Source organism: Scatophagus argus, chromosome 2, assembly GCF_020382885.2.
Source record: "Scatophagus argus isolate fScaArg1 chromosome 2, fScaArg1.pri, whole genome shotgun sequence".
Classification (NCBI taxonomy): Eukaryota; Metazoa; Chordata; class Actinopteri; family Scatophagidae; genus Scatophagus; species Scatophagus argus.
Window position 1 is genome coordinate 28557917 of NC_058494.1, and position 15960 is coordinate 28573876.

The 15960-nt window shown below is 45.4% G+C and overlaps 1 protein-coding gene across 5 annotated transcripts; it reads left to right on the forward strand.

Moving 5' to 3' along the window:
* The first annotated feature begins 958 nt into the window (after positions 1–958).
* Positions 959–15143, forward strand: LOC124053010 (calpain-2 catalytic subunit-like). Of its 5 annotated transcripts, XM_046377917.1 has the most exons (21): positions 963–1713; positions 2026–2095; positions 2178–2296; positions 3855–3988; positions 5633–5801; positions 7026–7109; positions 8236–8321; positions 8529–8603; positions 8912–9072; positions 9650–9819; positions 10054–10065; positions 10611–10822; positions 11288–11324; positions 11452–11517; positions 11610–11667; positions 11874–11938; positions 12435–12503; positions 13364–13442; positions 13803–13919; positions 14170–14228; positions 14420–14746. In XM_046377917.1, exons 1-21 carry the CDS (start codon positions 1474–1476, stop codon positions 14441–14443), a joined length of 2106 nt encoding a protein of 701 aa, XP_046233873.1. In that variant the 5' UTR covers positions 963–1473; the 3' UTR covers positions 14444–14746. The 5 variants fall into 5 exon arrangements, 3 of the variants coding, with proteins under 3 accessions (XP_046233890.1, XP_046233881.1, XP_046233873.1); XM_046377925.1 differs by lacking the exon at positions 13803–13919 and having other exon boundaries at positions 961–1713; positions 14420–15098; XR_006842099.1 differs by lacking the exons at positions 11874–11938; positions 12435–12503; positions 13803–13919 and having other exon boundaries at positions 959–1713; positions 14420–15143.
* Positions 15144–15960: the final 817 nt, after the last annotated feature.

A 15960-nucleotide genomic window follows, 5' to 3' on the forward strand; every position in this document is an offset into this window, starting at 1 on the left:
GACAGACAGTTTCTCAAAGTTTATACTTAATAACACAGAAGTAAAACATCTGAAAAAGTCAAAGCTTCCTGCTTTAATTCTGACCTAATTCTGAGTCTGACCCTGATTCTGGTTCTGATCCTGACCCTCGTCCTGACCTAGGGTCAGCTCTTCCGCCCACCTGTCAGTCCAGACCCTGAGTCCTGTCTGAAGGCTAAGCAGGGTGGAAGAGGACCTCTGCAGGATGGGGGACAGTATGGAGGGTTTGAGCCTCACCTGGTCAGTAGGGGGAGACAGAGGGCTGAGGGATTTCTGATCCAGTTCAGCTCAGCTGCATTGAGGCCTCACACTGTCACTCAGTGGTAAGGAGTCCAGGTGAACTGAGGTCTCTGATCCTGAGCTTTCTCAGCTGGGGTGGAGTCAGAACCTGTGAAGTCTGAACTGTAGGTCCAGCGAGACCAAGCTGTGACACTTTGGGTTCAGAATCAAAATTCTTTAATTAACCCCGAGGGGAAATTATTTTTTTTACAGACTTTGCACTTGCAGTTTTCCCGACCAAGAAAGAAAAGTGAAAGATATCGAAATAGGATAAACAACAAGATAAGTAAAAATCTAAAAGTACAGGTATTTACATGTGTACATATATACATTGTAAAAGTATGTGTGTCTGTCAAAGTGCTGAGTTTAACAGTTTGATGGCGACAGGCAGGAATGATTTCCTGTGTCGCTCTGTGGTGCATCATGGGAGTCAGAGTCTGTTGCTGAACGAGCTCCTGTAGCCGATCAGCACATTGTGGAGAGGCTGAGAGGGAAAGTCCAGCATCGTCCTTATTTTGGACAACATCCTCCTCTCAGACACCACTGTCAGAGAGTCCAGTTCCTCTCCCACAACATGGTGGCCTTCTTGATGATTCTATTGAGTCTGTTAGTGTCCCTCACCCTCAGGCAGCTGCCCCAGCAGACAGCAGCATATGTGATGGCACTGGACACCACCGACTCGTAGAACATCCTCAGCATCGTCCTGCAGGTGTTGAAGGACCTCAGCCGCCTCAGAAAGTAGAGGTGGCTCTGGCCCTTTCTGTAGACAGTGTCCATGTTCTTGTACCACGTTTGTGGTCCAAGTACACCCTCAAGTATTTGTACTCCTCCACCACCTCCACAGTGGCCCTCTTCAGGGGTTCAGGTGTGTTTCAACACCTCACTGACTGTTTACTCTCTTAATAATTCAGAGTCAACTGATATCACACAACTCCCTCACCTGGACCAAAGCTCCGCCCCCTTATGTCTGGCCACCCTTATACCTGAAACACACACTCCTTCACTACAGCTCACCTTTGCGTCACTCTTCACTCCTCAGCAGACTCTCAGCAGACCGAACACTTGGGTGACACCAGCAGACTGTTTGCTGACTCTGGGTTAGATCTTGGTCAGATCCTTTCAGCAGACCCTCTGGGCCACTCAGCAGACTGTAAGACTTTGAGGTGGACACTCAGGATGGCGAGCACAGCAGCAGAGTTGGCCAGGAGGAAGGCCCGGTACGAGGAGGGTGCCGGCAGCTGGGCCAACGCCGTCCCCTTCAACCAGCAGGACTTTGAGAAGCTGCGGAGCAAATGTTTGCAAACCGGTTCTTTGTTCTGCGACCCCACGTTCCCCGCAAACTGGGACTCACTGGGATACAACCAGCTGGGACGCTACTCCTCCAAAACCATCGGAGTGGAGTGGAAACGACCCACGGTGTGTGTGTGATTATTTTCGTTAACTTTGAACGAAAGTTTTGATTGAACATTTAGTCTATAGAAGGTCAACAAGCTCAGTTTCTCAGAGTCCAGGGTCCTGCAGGAGTCCTGTCAGCTGATCTGAGGTCAGATATAACAGGATGACAGGTACAGGGGACAGTTTACTGCAGTACTCTGAGTACTTTAATTCAGTTCAATTTAATTTATTTATACAGCTCCAAATCATAACAAAAGTTGTCTCATGACACTTTCCAATTAGAGCAGGTTGAGACCAAACCAAACTCAATCACCTGCTGTCTCATCCAATCAGGAGCTGAGTTCTGATCCTCAGTTCATTGTTGACGGGGCGAAGAGGACAGACATCTGCCAGGGAGTTCTAGGTGAGAACACACACACACACACACACACACACACATAGAGCTCTGACAGGTGTGATCATGTGACCTGCTGTGTGCCTGTCAGGTGACTGCTGGCTGCTGGCTGCCATCGCCTCTCTGACCCTGGACCCTCAGATCCTGAACAGAGTGGTTCCTTGTGGGCAGAGCTTCAGCTCGCAGTACGCTGGCATCTTCCACTTCCAGGTGGGACCAACATGGAGAAATCAGTCACACTGTGGGTGGAGGTTTTCTCCATGACACCTGAGCAGCTCACTCCACCCTCTGATGACACACAGCTCAAATACTAACAAAGATAAAAATAAAACTTACTTCTTACAACGTTCATTTGTAATGATTACAGTGACGATGATGATGACTCTGTGACCCACTGCAGTCAGTCATAACCTCGTATTTATACTGTATATAACCGTTAATTTTATTACTATAAACCCTGTGGTCCTGGCTGAATTAACATGTCCTGATATGAGTGAACAAACTGTCCTTTTACACCCAGAGCTCAATGGGTAACACTGACGCCTCAGTGTCCCGGATTTAGGTCCCACCTGGGTTCAGTTCCTGGCTTGGACGAAGCCTTTCTGTGTGGACTTTGCATGTTCTCCAGGTGCTCCGGTTTCCTCCATCATCAGAACATGTATGTGATGTCTAGCAGTGGTTCAGTCCCCAGTCTCAGGGTGGACTGATCACAGAAAACAAGGGTTATATCTGTGACCAATACAGATTCTACAAGGTTTTTAATTTATTTTTAAGCAGCAGGAGAGTTTTTCAACCTGCCAGAAAACACTTAGTCCATCAGATAGTCTGAAAAATTCAAAATCACAAAATTTTGAAAAATATGGGCAGCAGCTTGGCTTTGTTCAGTTATAAGACGATATCTGATTGTTGTGATCTGTTGATCATATAATTGTATTTTTCTGTCATCGAATTTTCAGTGTTTTTCTGAGCAGTTTCAACCACGTTTGTGTAGGAAATGGCAGCTCTCTGAAGACTCTATTGTTCTCAACAACCACATGAGCCTGCCTCCACAGGAAGTGACATCATGAGCTGTGTCTTTATTCATGTTCGTCTGTAGGATTCAGATGATTACCAAAGAAAGGTCAGAAATGACTGTACTTTTTAAGGAAACCTAAGAAGGCTTAACTTTAACAGAGGAGCTGCCAGTTGAAATCATCCCGACTGGAAACTTCACAGGAAGGTTTGCAGCAGGCAATTCAAACCCGCCAGAACGTCGCCGTGACAGCAGTGAGGCGTCTGCTGCACCTCGGCCACAGCCGGCTCACCCTGCTGCCATCTGCCAGGAGATACAGAAGCGTGTGCTGCCATCTGCCAGCAGATACAGAAGCGTGTGCTGAAGTCCAAGACAGCCATAAATCCCAGTGTCTTACTGGGACCAGTTCATGATCTCTGAATTTAGTTTGAGGATTTGAGGTTTAAGTGTTGAATGAAACTGAATTCAGTTTAAGTACTTAATACCTGAAGTGAAGCAGATTTCATCGATGTGACTTCAATTCCATGCTGTACTCACCCTTCAACTCCTTTTACATGAGAGTTTACGTTACTCCTTTTACTTTCCTCAAACTCACACTGCAGCAGCTCCAACTGTACTTAAATGACAAATCAGCTGCTTTCAATTGAGCCTCCAAGTCTCACAGCCCGGAAACAACACCTGTGCAAATCATTAGATTAACTGTTTTTGTCATGGAGCCTCCACAGGAAGTGACATCATGTCTGTTTGTACCTGTAGCTGTGGCAGTACGGAGAGTGGGTGGACGTGGTTGTGGACGACCGGCTCCCCACCAGAGACGGGAAGTTGCTGTTCGTTCACTCGGCAGAGGGAGGAGAGTTCTGGAGCGCTCTGTTGGAGAAAGCTTACGCCAAGTGAGAATCACATTTAAGTTCACCCAACAAGGTGGTTCTCTGACTTATAGCAACATCAGGTCAACATTTTATCACAGCACATTAATAATGACCAAATACCTGCAGCAGTAACCTCTGAGTTAACTGCCTATTAGCTAATGTTAGCATGCTAAACTAAGATGTGAACATGATGAACATTATGCTTGCTAAACATTAGCATGTTAGCATTTAGTTAAAGGCACAGTTGTGTTACAGTACAGCCTACAGCAAGGCTCTGGACTCATAGGTTGTGTTCAGACTGCAGCCAAATCAGATCTTCAAGGTTGTTTTTTTCCCAAGTGTTTTGTCCAGACACCACCAAACCAACTGCAGGAACAACATAGGCATCAGAGGGCTTAAGGTCAGGATCGGGACCAGGATCCTAAGCATCAGAAACTATTGGTGGTGTGGCTAAAGATCATATCACCGTCTGTCCACAGATTGCTGGTCTCTGTGTTGGCATGCAGTTCTGATCCACCATTCTGGACTTGATGTTGTCATTCTGTGTCCCATTGCGAGTGACTGAAAAGACACTTTAAAATCCAATTTGAGCTGACAGATCATCTGGGCTGAGAGATGTCTGTCTAAACCCAATCTGAATCACATTTCAGAAATCTATGTTCAGAAATCACATTTCATGCTTTTTTTTTTCTGTACAGACTTTCTAAAATCAGTCTGGGTCTGATATAAAACGGTTCAGGGGATTTGTACAGTAACTAGCAGCAGTTAGCAGCTGAGTCAAAGAACAGCAACTGCTGTGACTGAAAATGTAAACTGAAAAGACCGTGAAGTCCGAGATTCACTGCCAGTCCAGTATCCAGTTCTGTTATGGTACACGTCGCCTCTTTTTGGGACCAGACAGCACAGGACCTAAACAGCTAGAGATGGTACTAAAGTGAATGTTTTTCTGACTGTATTCTGTTTGCTATCACAGTCTTGTAAAATGGGGCAGACATTTCAACTTGAAGCTGCAGTGTTAGTTCAGAGCAGTTTGTTGTGACTGGAGCTCTTCCCCTCAGCTGACCCCACATCAGCCTCTAAACACTGACAGTAAGAAGGCAGCAGCCGCTGAGCGAGTCCTGTGTGTGTTGGCGATTAGCAGCAGGGTGGAGGAAGGTTTGCTCAGTGCCGACCAGCCTGGAAAACAAACAGAGCTGCAGATAGAGGGAGTGACTCAGCTCTTTTTCCTGAACAAGTCGAACCGCCACACCGGCTGCTCTGATTTATTCTGCCTCACTTCAGCCCACGGTCTGCAGGACATGAAGTGACTTTATCAAAGTGTTCTCAGACGATCTATGAAACAAAAACAGCCGACATCTCTTCAGTACTGAGCTTTAATTCTGAGGAAGTCCCAGCCCGTTAAAACTCGGTTTTCAGTTTGTCACTTTTTAATTTTCAACTAATCACACTTACACTTCAACTGCTGTCAAGTGGACAAACTTATTTAAGATGAAACAGACTTTTCCAGTTTAGTTTAGGAACAAATATTTGAGGGTTTAGTTAATGAAGCACCTGATTATATAGATCCAGTCTCATTTAGCAGGTCTGACGTGCTCACACAGTTTTGGCTGTAAATTAGCCACAGTGAAGATTTAAACAGTAAGTCTGCTGTGATTCCTCCTGCAGGGTGAACAGCTCGTATGAAGCGCTGAGCGGAGGTTCAAGTATTGAGGGTTTTGAGGATTTCACTGGAGGAATCTCAGAGAGCTACAACCTGAAGGAGGCTCCCCCCTTCCTGTTTAACCTCATGAGGAAGGCCCTGAGCCTGGGCTCGCTGCTCGGCTGCTCCATCAGCGTAAAGAATCAAACACTCAGCACCAGCACTCAGACACAAACAAGAGCCTATAGATGATTTCTAAGCCGATGACTAACCAGCAGTTCCTGACGAGCTGTGTCCATTAAAAAATGTTACTACATTAAGAAGAAAACCTGCCCATTAGCTCAGAGTTCAACATGAGCCCTGATTTCCGCTGAGGTGGTGGATGAAGTGAGACACAGCAGAAATACACACTGCTTTAAGGTCAGACAGCTCACACTGTTACTACATGTTAATGGCTGAAGATAAGATAAGATAAGGTAAGGTAATCCTTTATTAGTCCCATGACTGGGAAATGACAGTGTTACAGCAGAAAACAGGATACAGAGGGTGCAAAGCATGCAGGGATAAGAGAAGGAAGAGCATTCAGAAAGAATAAATACACAGGAAACAAATACCTGCTGCTGTAGACGGTACAGAAAAGAAAAAGACTATTTACACTAGAGTCCCTCAAGATATGATTAGTGGATGGATTAATTATTGCACAGATCTGTTTCAGAGACTAAGTATGTAGGTACTGATCCTTGTAGTAGTGTTACATGAGTAAGGATCATTGCACAATTATTACTACACAGATATTATTGCAGATGAAGAGTTAACATCAGGCTCTGTGATCAGTACTTTAACAGCTGCAGCCTGATGGCTTTGGATGGAAAATACATCATGCTGTTAGTAGAAAAGAGATCAAGCAGGTGTTCAGTCTCTTTCTACGATCAATAACACTGATTGACACAGTTTGTTCTGAATGTTCACACTGCAGTCGTCTTCTGCGTTGGCTAATCCTCGATTCACAGCATCTACACTGGACAACAGAGAGCTCGGTTAAGCTAAGCTAACATTTTGACCAGGAGCATCACTGCTAGAAAAACCAACATGCTAGCATGGCTGGTGACCAACATGGACCAGCACGATTAGCTTATGGGTCTGTTTAGTTTATTAGGCTCATTTATGTCATTAGCTTGTTAATGAGCTAATGAGAGCTAAACAGCTAAATAACCAAATGATCTTAATACAGCACATTATGTTAGTTAGTACAGCAGTTTGTTAGTTCCTCAAGATCTTAAGCCACTTTGATTCTGTCTTCTTCTATCTATCTAATCAGTGTATGTGATGTGAATATTGAGCTCTTTCTATAAGGACACATTAAACATGACTTAGCTATAAAATTGTTGCATAATTTTTATATCTTTCTCTGTTTCTCAGATCTCCAGCTCGTATGAGACCGAGGCGATCACTGGTCAGAAGCTGGTTAAAGGTCACGCCTACTCCATCACTGCAGCACAGCAGGTGAGGCATTCTGGGACACGACTGGAAGCTCCAAACTAAGTCCGGTTTGTCTTGAATTGCATGAGGAGGAGGAATAAAAATGGGAAGCAGCTGAAATTTACAGGAGCACCTGAACACAAAAGTTGTGGTGCCCCTTAGGGGACTCAGTAGGTTCCCCAGCTGAATCCAGATGTCCAGATCCTTCAAATGTACTCAGCTAAATGGACCAGATGAGAGTATGTTCAAAAGGCATCTCTGCAGCTAACATGGAAGACAACATAACTGAGAACGTTTTCACTGATTCTTGTAAGACTGACAATATAAGGACACTGAACCCCAGGAATGAACCGTCTATCAGACCCCAAACAAGACAAGAATTAGGCTGTAAAAACAGCAGACACTGCAGCAGCGTGTCCCTGTGGTCTGCGTGTTTGGTTAAACTGGATCAAGTTGAATGGACACGTCCCCTGATGTCGTCCAGTTATTCTCTCGTGATTTCGTTTCCTGATAGTCTGATAGCGGGCGGCACGGGTTAGCACTGTCGCCTCATAGCAAGAGGGTTCCAGGTTCGAATCCCGGTCTGGGCCCTTCTATGTGGAGTTTGCATGTTCTCCCTGTGCCTGCGTGGGTTTTCTCCGGGTTCTCCGGCTTCCTCCCACAATACCAAAAACATGCACATTAGGTTAACTGGCTGCTCTACATTGCCCCCTAGGTGTGAGTGTGAGAGTGTGTGGTTGTCTGTCTTTGTGTGTTGGCCCTGTGATTGGCTGGCGACCAGTCCAGGGTGAACCCCGCCTCTCGCCCGTAGTCAGCTGGGATAGGCTCCAGCTCCCCTGCGACCCTGACGAATAAGCGGTATAGAAAATGGATGGATGGATGGATGGATGGATGGATGGATGGATGGATAGTCTGATAGCTTCACTTGTTGCTAAAGTAATCGCTGCCTGTTCGCTGTCTGACCTGCTGTTACACATCAGGGAACAACAGGTTTGTGTTTTTTATTTAATTGAACTAATTCAGCAGGCTACACATTTTGGCTGGTTTAGAAAGAAAATATTTGCTGTGGTATTACTACTTCTATCTAGACAAGGATCGAGGTACTTCCTCCTGCACTGGATGTTTACAGCTGAGAGGTTTCATCCTGCAGGTTCATCACTTTGGTTCACCCGTGGAGCTGCTGAGGATCCGGAACCCCTGGGGTCAGGTGGAGTGGACTGGAGCCTGGAGTGACAAGTGAGTTCAGGTTCTCCTCCTGGTCTGCCTGCCTGTCAAGCTGTCTGTCTGTTTGGTAAGCCACCAGACAGACAGCTTGTTGACTAATGGAACAAGCCAAAGAACTTCAGTTGTGTAGTGATGAACCTCACCTGACCAGGTGTGGTGACTGGAACCAGTGGGACCAGTTTTGCTGCTGATGTTTCTGTTTGTTTGACTGTTTGCCAGTTCGAAGGAGTGGGATGGTGTTGAGGCGGGGGTGAAGAAGAAGCTGGATCGGTCGGCTGATGATGGAGAGTTCTGGTGGGTTTACATCTGTTGGAGGGAAGTAATGATCCAGTTAATGAATCAATTCTCAGCTCTCTGGTCTCACGGTCAGTCAGGCTCACATTAGTCCTGCTCTGACACTCTGTATTACAAGTCTCTGCTCTCATTGGAAAGTGTCATAACATGAATTTTCTTGTGAATTGGTGCCGTATAAATAAAATTAACTGAATTCAAAGACCGAAAGTCAATGATTACAATTATGACCCAAAAGCTTCATCCAGCACATACAGTGGATCAGTTATCAGATCTGAAGTCAGTGTTTTGCTTCCTGTTGGTCTCTGCAGGATGTCCTACGCTGACTTCCTGCGTCAGTTTTCCCAGCTCGACATCTGTAACCTGACACCTGATGCGCTGAGCAGCGACGACGTCGGCCGCTGGAACTACCGCGAGTTCGAAGGCGCGTGGAGGGTCGGCTCGACAGCCGGAGGCTGCAGGAACTACTCTGGTACAGGCCACCTTCTGAGTCATGACAGAAACCTTCAATCACAACAATGTTTTATTTTTATCTTTTAAGCATTTTGAGGCTGTTTGTTGTGTGCAGTTACTGTGGTGTCCATCTTTGTTGTAAACAGTTTGAACCACTCGCTTTCTGTCCTTCCTGCTCACTCAGCATTAGCATCAGCATTAGCATCAGCATTAGCATCAGCATTAGCATCAGCATTAGCATCAGCATCAGCATCAGCATCAGCGCAGTCAGGTTTTCCGTCCTCTGCACTCAGCAGATTGTGGATGAATTCAGTCCATAAATCTCCAGAAAACTTTTTTGACAGATACAAAATGTTTCTGAACAGCAAAGAGATCAACTTCTGAACAGCAGAGCTGATTGACTGCTGGAGAAATCTGTTGGACCAATCAGGAGCCACAGTGTCACCATACAGCTCGCTAAATTAAAGCAATCATTAATTAATTTGTTCATCCATCTGTCTTTCATGTTATCATTTAGATTTTATTAGCTGATGAAAAATGTAAAACATTGCTTTCAGTTTCACTGTGTGAAGTGACTTCCTGTCGTCTCTCTGCAGCCACGTTCTGCTCCAACCCTCAGTTCTTCATCCGGCTGGACGACGTCGACGACGAGCCTCACGACGGCGAGCACGGCTGCACCGTCCTGATCGGTCTGATGCAGAAGGACGCTCGCAGGGAGAGACGCTTCGGACGAGACCTCAACACCATCGGATTCGCCATCTATGAAGTACAAATACACACATTGTGCTGCACAGTAAATATGCTTAGCTACTTTCCACCAGTGACCAACAGACATGGCTGTGATGAGAGGAAACTGACTCACTCTGATCACAGTGTTCAGGATGATCGATACAGACATGACATCACTGAAACCCGATGAAACGCCATCCACTCAGTCGATGAAGACTCGTAATGGGTCGGTTCTCTGGTCCTCAGGTTGGTCTGTTTGTGTTTCCTGCAGGTTCCTGATGAGGTGAGATCATCACATCAACCAGTACCATCACCGTGTTTTTCCCATCATGTACAAACGTACGAGGATCCATGGTAAATCCGTCCTGGGCTTTACTTTCACTTTATACTGCTACTATACCACTTACTTTTCACTTTTGTACTACTTGTCAGAGTACTGTAGTACTCCATGTGGCCTGGTCTGGTGGTTGTGGATCTTTTCCTTGTGACAGTGATGATGTCATCATCTGGGTCAAAATGGCGCCCAGTGAGCCGACATGCAGAGAGCAGCGTTGCTTTCAGCTCACCTCCACCTGAATCCTCCGGCTCGTCGCCGTCGTAGCCGACAGTTAAAACGACATTAAAGTACTTGTTGGTGTTAACGCAGTATTGATTATAGTATAAGAATACAATAGTGACATAATGAATACTTTCCATACTTTGAGCGCATTTAGCTGATAATACTGTAAGTCAAATGAAGTATTACTGCAGTCACACTGAAGGATCTGCAGGCTTTAAACTGTGCAGCACCGACCTGCAGTCACAGACTTCTTCTTCTGTGGTGGTCAGTTTAAAGGTCGCAGTAATGTCCGGCTGGGCCCCGACGTCCTGCTGAGGAGGACGGCGGTGGCCCGCAGTCAGACCTTCATCAACCTGCGGGAGGTGTGTGAGCGCCTCAAACTGCCGCCCGGAGAATACGCCATCATCCCCTCCACCTTCGAACCGCACCGCCAGGGGAGCTTCATCCTGAGGGTGTTCACAGAGAAGCAGGCCCACAGCAGGTCCACCACCACACACACACACACACACTGTGACACACACGCACACACACACACACACAGTGACACACACTGTGACACACACACACACACACACACACAGTGACATACATACACACACACACACACACACACTGTGACACACACACACACACACACACAGTGACATACATACACACACACACTGTGACACACACCGTGACACACACACACACACACACTGTGACACACACGCACACACACTGTGACACACACGCACACACACACAGTGACACACACTGTGACACACACACACATGCACGCAACCACACACATGCACACTGTGACACACACACACACACACACAGTGACACACACGCACACTGTGACACACACACGCACACACACACATGCACACACACACACACACACACTGTAACAAACACACACACACACTGTGACACACATTCTGTTGTGTGTCCTCTTCAGGCCGATGGTGGAGGACGTCATCGCTGACATCCATGAGGTTCGTGTCACCTGATTGATCCACCTTGTTGGAACACGTTGATCAGCTCATGTTTTTTTGATTGAACAGCATTAAACAAACATTAAACAAACATTAAACAAACGCTAAGCAGATGTTTTCCTTCCAGCCTGACGTCGGACCGAACGACGTGGATCCTCACTTCAAGCATCTCTTCGGGCTGATCTCTGGAAACGTAACGTTCACTGACCCTGGAAACGTCACGTCTGTAACCTGCTGGGAGAGAAAACAAACGTTTAAATGTTTGGTTTCATTGTGTCCCAACAGGACTCTGAAGTCTCTGCCTGCGAGCTGCAGCAGGTTTTGGACAAAGTGGTGGCTCAGAGTAAGAACATGAAGGTCGCACAATCTGTCAGATGTTTTCATGCTCATGTGGTTTGTATGTAAGACTTTGGACCAGCTGAACAAACTTTGTGTACTTGTAGAGGTTTGTGCACTTCACTGATGTGTGTTCAGCCAGCAGCTCCACTTACATGAACGCCGTGACATCAGAGTGACGTATGAACTGACCTGAGTGCTGTTTCTCTGAAGGGTCTGATATGAAAACGGACGGCTTCAGTCTGCACACCTGCCGCAACATCATCAGTCTGTTGGACGTATCCTTCACCTGCCCATCATCCGTCCATCATCCGTCCATCATCCCTCTGGTGGTGCAGTGGTTAGCACTGTTGCCTCATAGCAAGAGGGTTCCAGGTTCGAATCCCGGTCTGGGCCCTTCTATGTGGAGTTTGCATGTTCTCCCTGTGTCTGCGTGGGTTTTCTCCGGGTTCTCCGGCTTCCTCCCACAATACCAAAAACATGCACATCAGGTTAACTGGCTGCTCTACTGCCCCCTAGGTGTGAGTGTGAGAGTGTGTGTGGTTGTCTGTCTTTGTGTGTTGGCCCTGCGATTGACTGGCGACCAGTCCAGGGTGAACCCCGCCTCTCGCCCGTAGTCAGCTGGGATAGGCTCCAGCTCCCCCGCGACCCTGATGGATAAGCGGTATAGAAAATGGATGGATGGAAGAAATTATTTAGCTAATCAGAGTGGGACTGTTAACACAAACAGACAGACTGGTCAGTGAGTGAACTGTCCCCTTAACTGGTCTTCAGATGGACCGCAGTGGTAAACTGGGTCTGCTGGAGTTTCACCATCTGTGGTTGAAGATCCAGAAATACCTGGTGAGAATGTTGTACTTTTACTGCACTACACCTCAGAGGTGAATATTTTTACTGCATCAGTTTGTGTCCAGATGTAAACCCTGAGTGTCCAGATGTTTTTGTGCTGAGTAACTGTGATAAACTGAAGGATGAAGATGAAAATCCTCCTCCTCCTTCAGCTAAAAGGCCTCTGGGATGAGTTGAAAACAGCCTGTCTGTGTGAGCTCAGGAACCTGTTTGGAGGTCCTGGTTCTCCCCGGACAGCCGGACTCCAAACACATGAGGAGATGAAAGCAGGCAGGAGGACAGAAGGAGCTCAGATGTTTGACCCTCTGGCACATCAGATTGTTTGGGTTTATTTCCTGCTTTATGTTGTGCAGTCGGTCGGTGTGTTGCTCTTTCAGCTGTCAGGTTGTCTGTGTTTGGGTTCCTCCTGACGTTCTGGTGTGTTCTTTTGTTCTAACGCTGGCCTCAGCCTGTTCCCCCAGTTTGTCTTGTGTCTACAGTGGGCATCTGGGTCCTCTTTAGAACAAAACAAGATATATAATCAAATATTTTACTGCACAGACGCCACTTTTACTTCATACTACAGGCCAGATTTAAGGCCAGACACTGTTATAAACAGAAACATCCTGACAGCCTTTCAGTGTGTGAACTGGAGGGTCATCAGGCCTGTGATTGGTTCAGTGGCTTGGGATCAGAAGGAAATGGTCAAACGTAAGACTGAATCAGACTGCTGCATGTGTGTAAACTGCTGACCAATATATTGTGCTGTTTGTATACAACATCATCATCAAGACTGGCAAGACTTAAACTAACAATCTGTCTTCGTCTTCATCTTCTCCCATTTCTCCTCCTCCTCCTCCTTTATCGTACTGTAGGAGATCTTCAAGAGACACGACACGGATGATTCTGGTACGATGAGCAGTCATGAGATGAGAGCAGCACTGGCTGAAGCAGGTATGTTCTAGTTGTGGTACTGTGGTGGTTCTAGAGATCAGCATGTGGAGATGGAGATGAAGGTCCAGAGCTCCTGACTGAGCTGATTGATTGTGTTTGTTATGGATGGTCCAGGGGTTCTGCAGGGGGTTCTGCAGGTTCTTCAAACAGCTCAAACTGATTTTAGAGATGACCTCTAAAGTGACATCTCACTGCTACTCAGAGCACGGGTTCACGAGTTCACGGGTTCTAAAAGAGATTTTGTGGTTCCTTAAAGAAAATCCAGGGTTTCATAAAAGTGTTGGTGTTGGTGCTTAAAACAGGTTCTACAGATGGTACCCTGAGGTTCTCCCAGGACTACAGGACTGTGTGTGTTTTCAGGTTTCCAGGTGAACAGCACCGTGATTCAGGAGATCATCAGTTGTTATGCTGACAGGAGTTTTGCCGTCAACTTCGACTGTTTCATCGGCTCTCTGATCCGTCTAGAGATGCTCTTCAGTGAGTGAACTACAAACTTTAAACTTTAATGACAACAGCATCGTGGACAGACAAACTGAAAACAAACTGAGATACGTTCAGAGCAGCATTGGGACACAACCACTCAGGCTGATTGTCAGGCTGTTCTTAAAGAAACTCATCACTCCATCTCTGTTTACTGACTGGTTCCCATTGTTCCAAGTACAGAGATTACGCTGATCTTAAATAAACTTTTTAATAATTTAAACAACATTTTCCTTTTCGTTCACAGAGATGTTCAGAATTCTGGACAAGAACAACCAGGGAAAGATCCAACTGGACCTGCAGCAGGTACAACCCCAGTTCTGTTCTGGTCTGACTGGTGCTGAACCAGTAACTCTGGGCAGCTCTGACCAGTACAGGCTGGTGCCCCCTACAGGCTGCAGTGTGATCTGTAATTTTTATGTCAGCATTTCTCTTCTTGTCTTTTATTGGTCCAACCTGTTGTCACATGACACTGAGTTCTTCTACTCTTCCTGCAGTGGCTCTGCCTTGCCATCAACTGACAACGGCGTCACACTCCAGATGCATGCTGGGAGTTTAAAGGACAGACAGCTGTGGTTGTGGTTTGAATAAAAACTGTGTATTGTGTTTTGTGTGTGACAGGAAGTCATTTTCACCTTAAAATAAAGCCTGGGCAGGCTTAGCATCTCCATACTTTGAGTAAACAGTAAACATGTTTAACTGAGTAACCATATAAACAGATTTCACTTTGGTATTTTAGACCTTCCACACCACAACAGTCACTACATATTTCATCCAAAGTGACTGCACACCTCAAGCTGACGTCTGTTTACAGTCTAACAGAAACTGATCAGTATTTATGTTGTAATAAGTAGTAAAAGGCTGAAAATCAAACCGCAGTAACTGGAAAACATTTATTCGGAAGGAATTGTTGTCTCATGAATGTCATCTGTTGGCAGTTTCATCACATTTTGAGAAACGAATCAGACTGAAAAGGTGAAGATATTTCAACATGGTGACTGTGGTTCCTGCTCTGTGTCTGCAGGGGGCAGTGTTTTATCACAGACTGTGTAGACTGTAGATGACAGGAACTGCAGTAGTACACAGTACAAAAACACATATATATATTAATTTACTGTATTATCTTAACATCTCCAATTATTGCATTATTAGTTATCACTTAAATGACTGTAATGATCATGTTTTATTATCTGATTCAAATCTCTAAACTAAGCTGTACTTTAAGAATATTTTAATTCAATTTCAATTCAATTCAGTTTATTTATATAGCACCAATTCACAACAAAAGTTATCTCATGACACTTTCCAATTAGAGCAAACTCTTTAATTAAACTTACTCTACACTTTCTATAAACTATACTCACATTATGGGCAGAGAAAAAAACTGATGCCATTCATAAAGTTCTGTTTAGCAAGTGGTTTTAATCCGAACTTGGCACCAATCGCAGTATAAGAGCAATGAACTATGTCTGATTGTGCAGTTCAACAGCCACACTTTAACGTTTCCCACTTTGCACATGCAACTGTGAACACAGTGAGGTCCTGGCTAGCAATGGCATCCCTGCACTCAGCACGCAGTATTGGTCACCTACTGTACTGAAGTACAAATGGTATGTTCTTTCTCTCCTTCACTATGTTTATCAGATTTATTTACAAATTAAGATTTTTACAATTTTTACACACAAACTTTATATATTTAGCAGTTTATAAAATCTAATGTGAAGGTTTGCTGCTTAACATTCACCATCTTGTGATAAACAAACTGATGATAAACAGAATATTAGAAAGTGGAATATTGACATCATGTTAATAACACACATCATAATATTATGTGAGTAATTCTGCACAGATGTTAGACAGGCAGATGGAGACACCAACACACATTAAAAGATCAAAACTTTATGTCCACAGGAAGTCCCTACCTGCTTCATATCCACAGCTTTCACAGAAGAAGACCGGAAGTTATCCACTGCCTGTTTTTCTCCTTTGAAAAACAAGAGCTGTTGTTACAGCCTGACAAAAGGTTTACTTTGAAGGC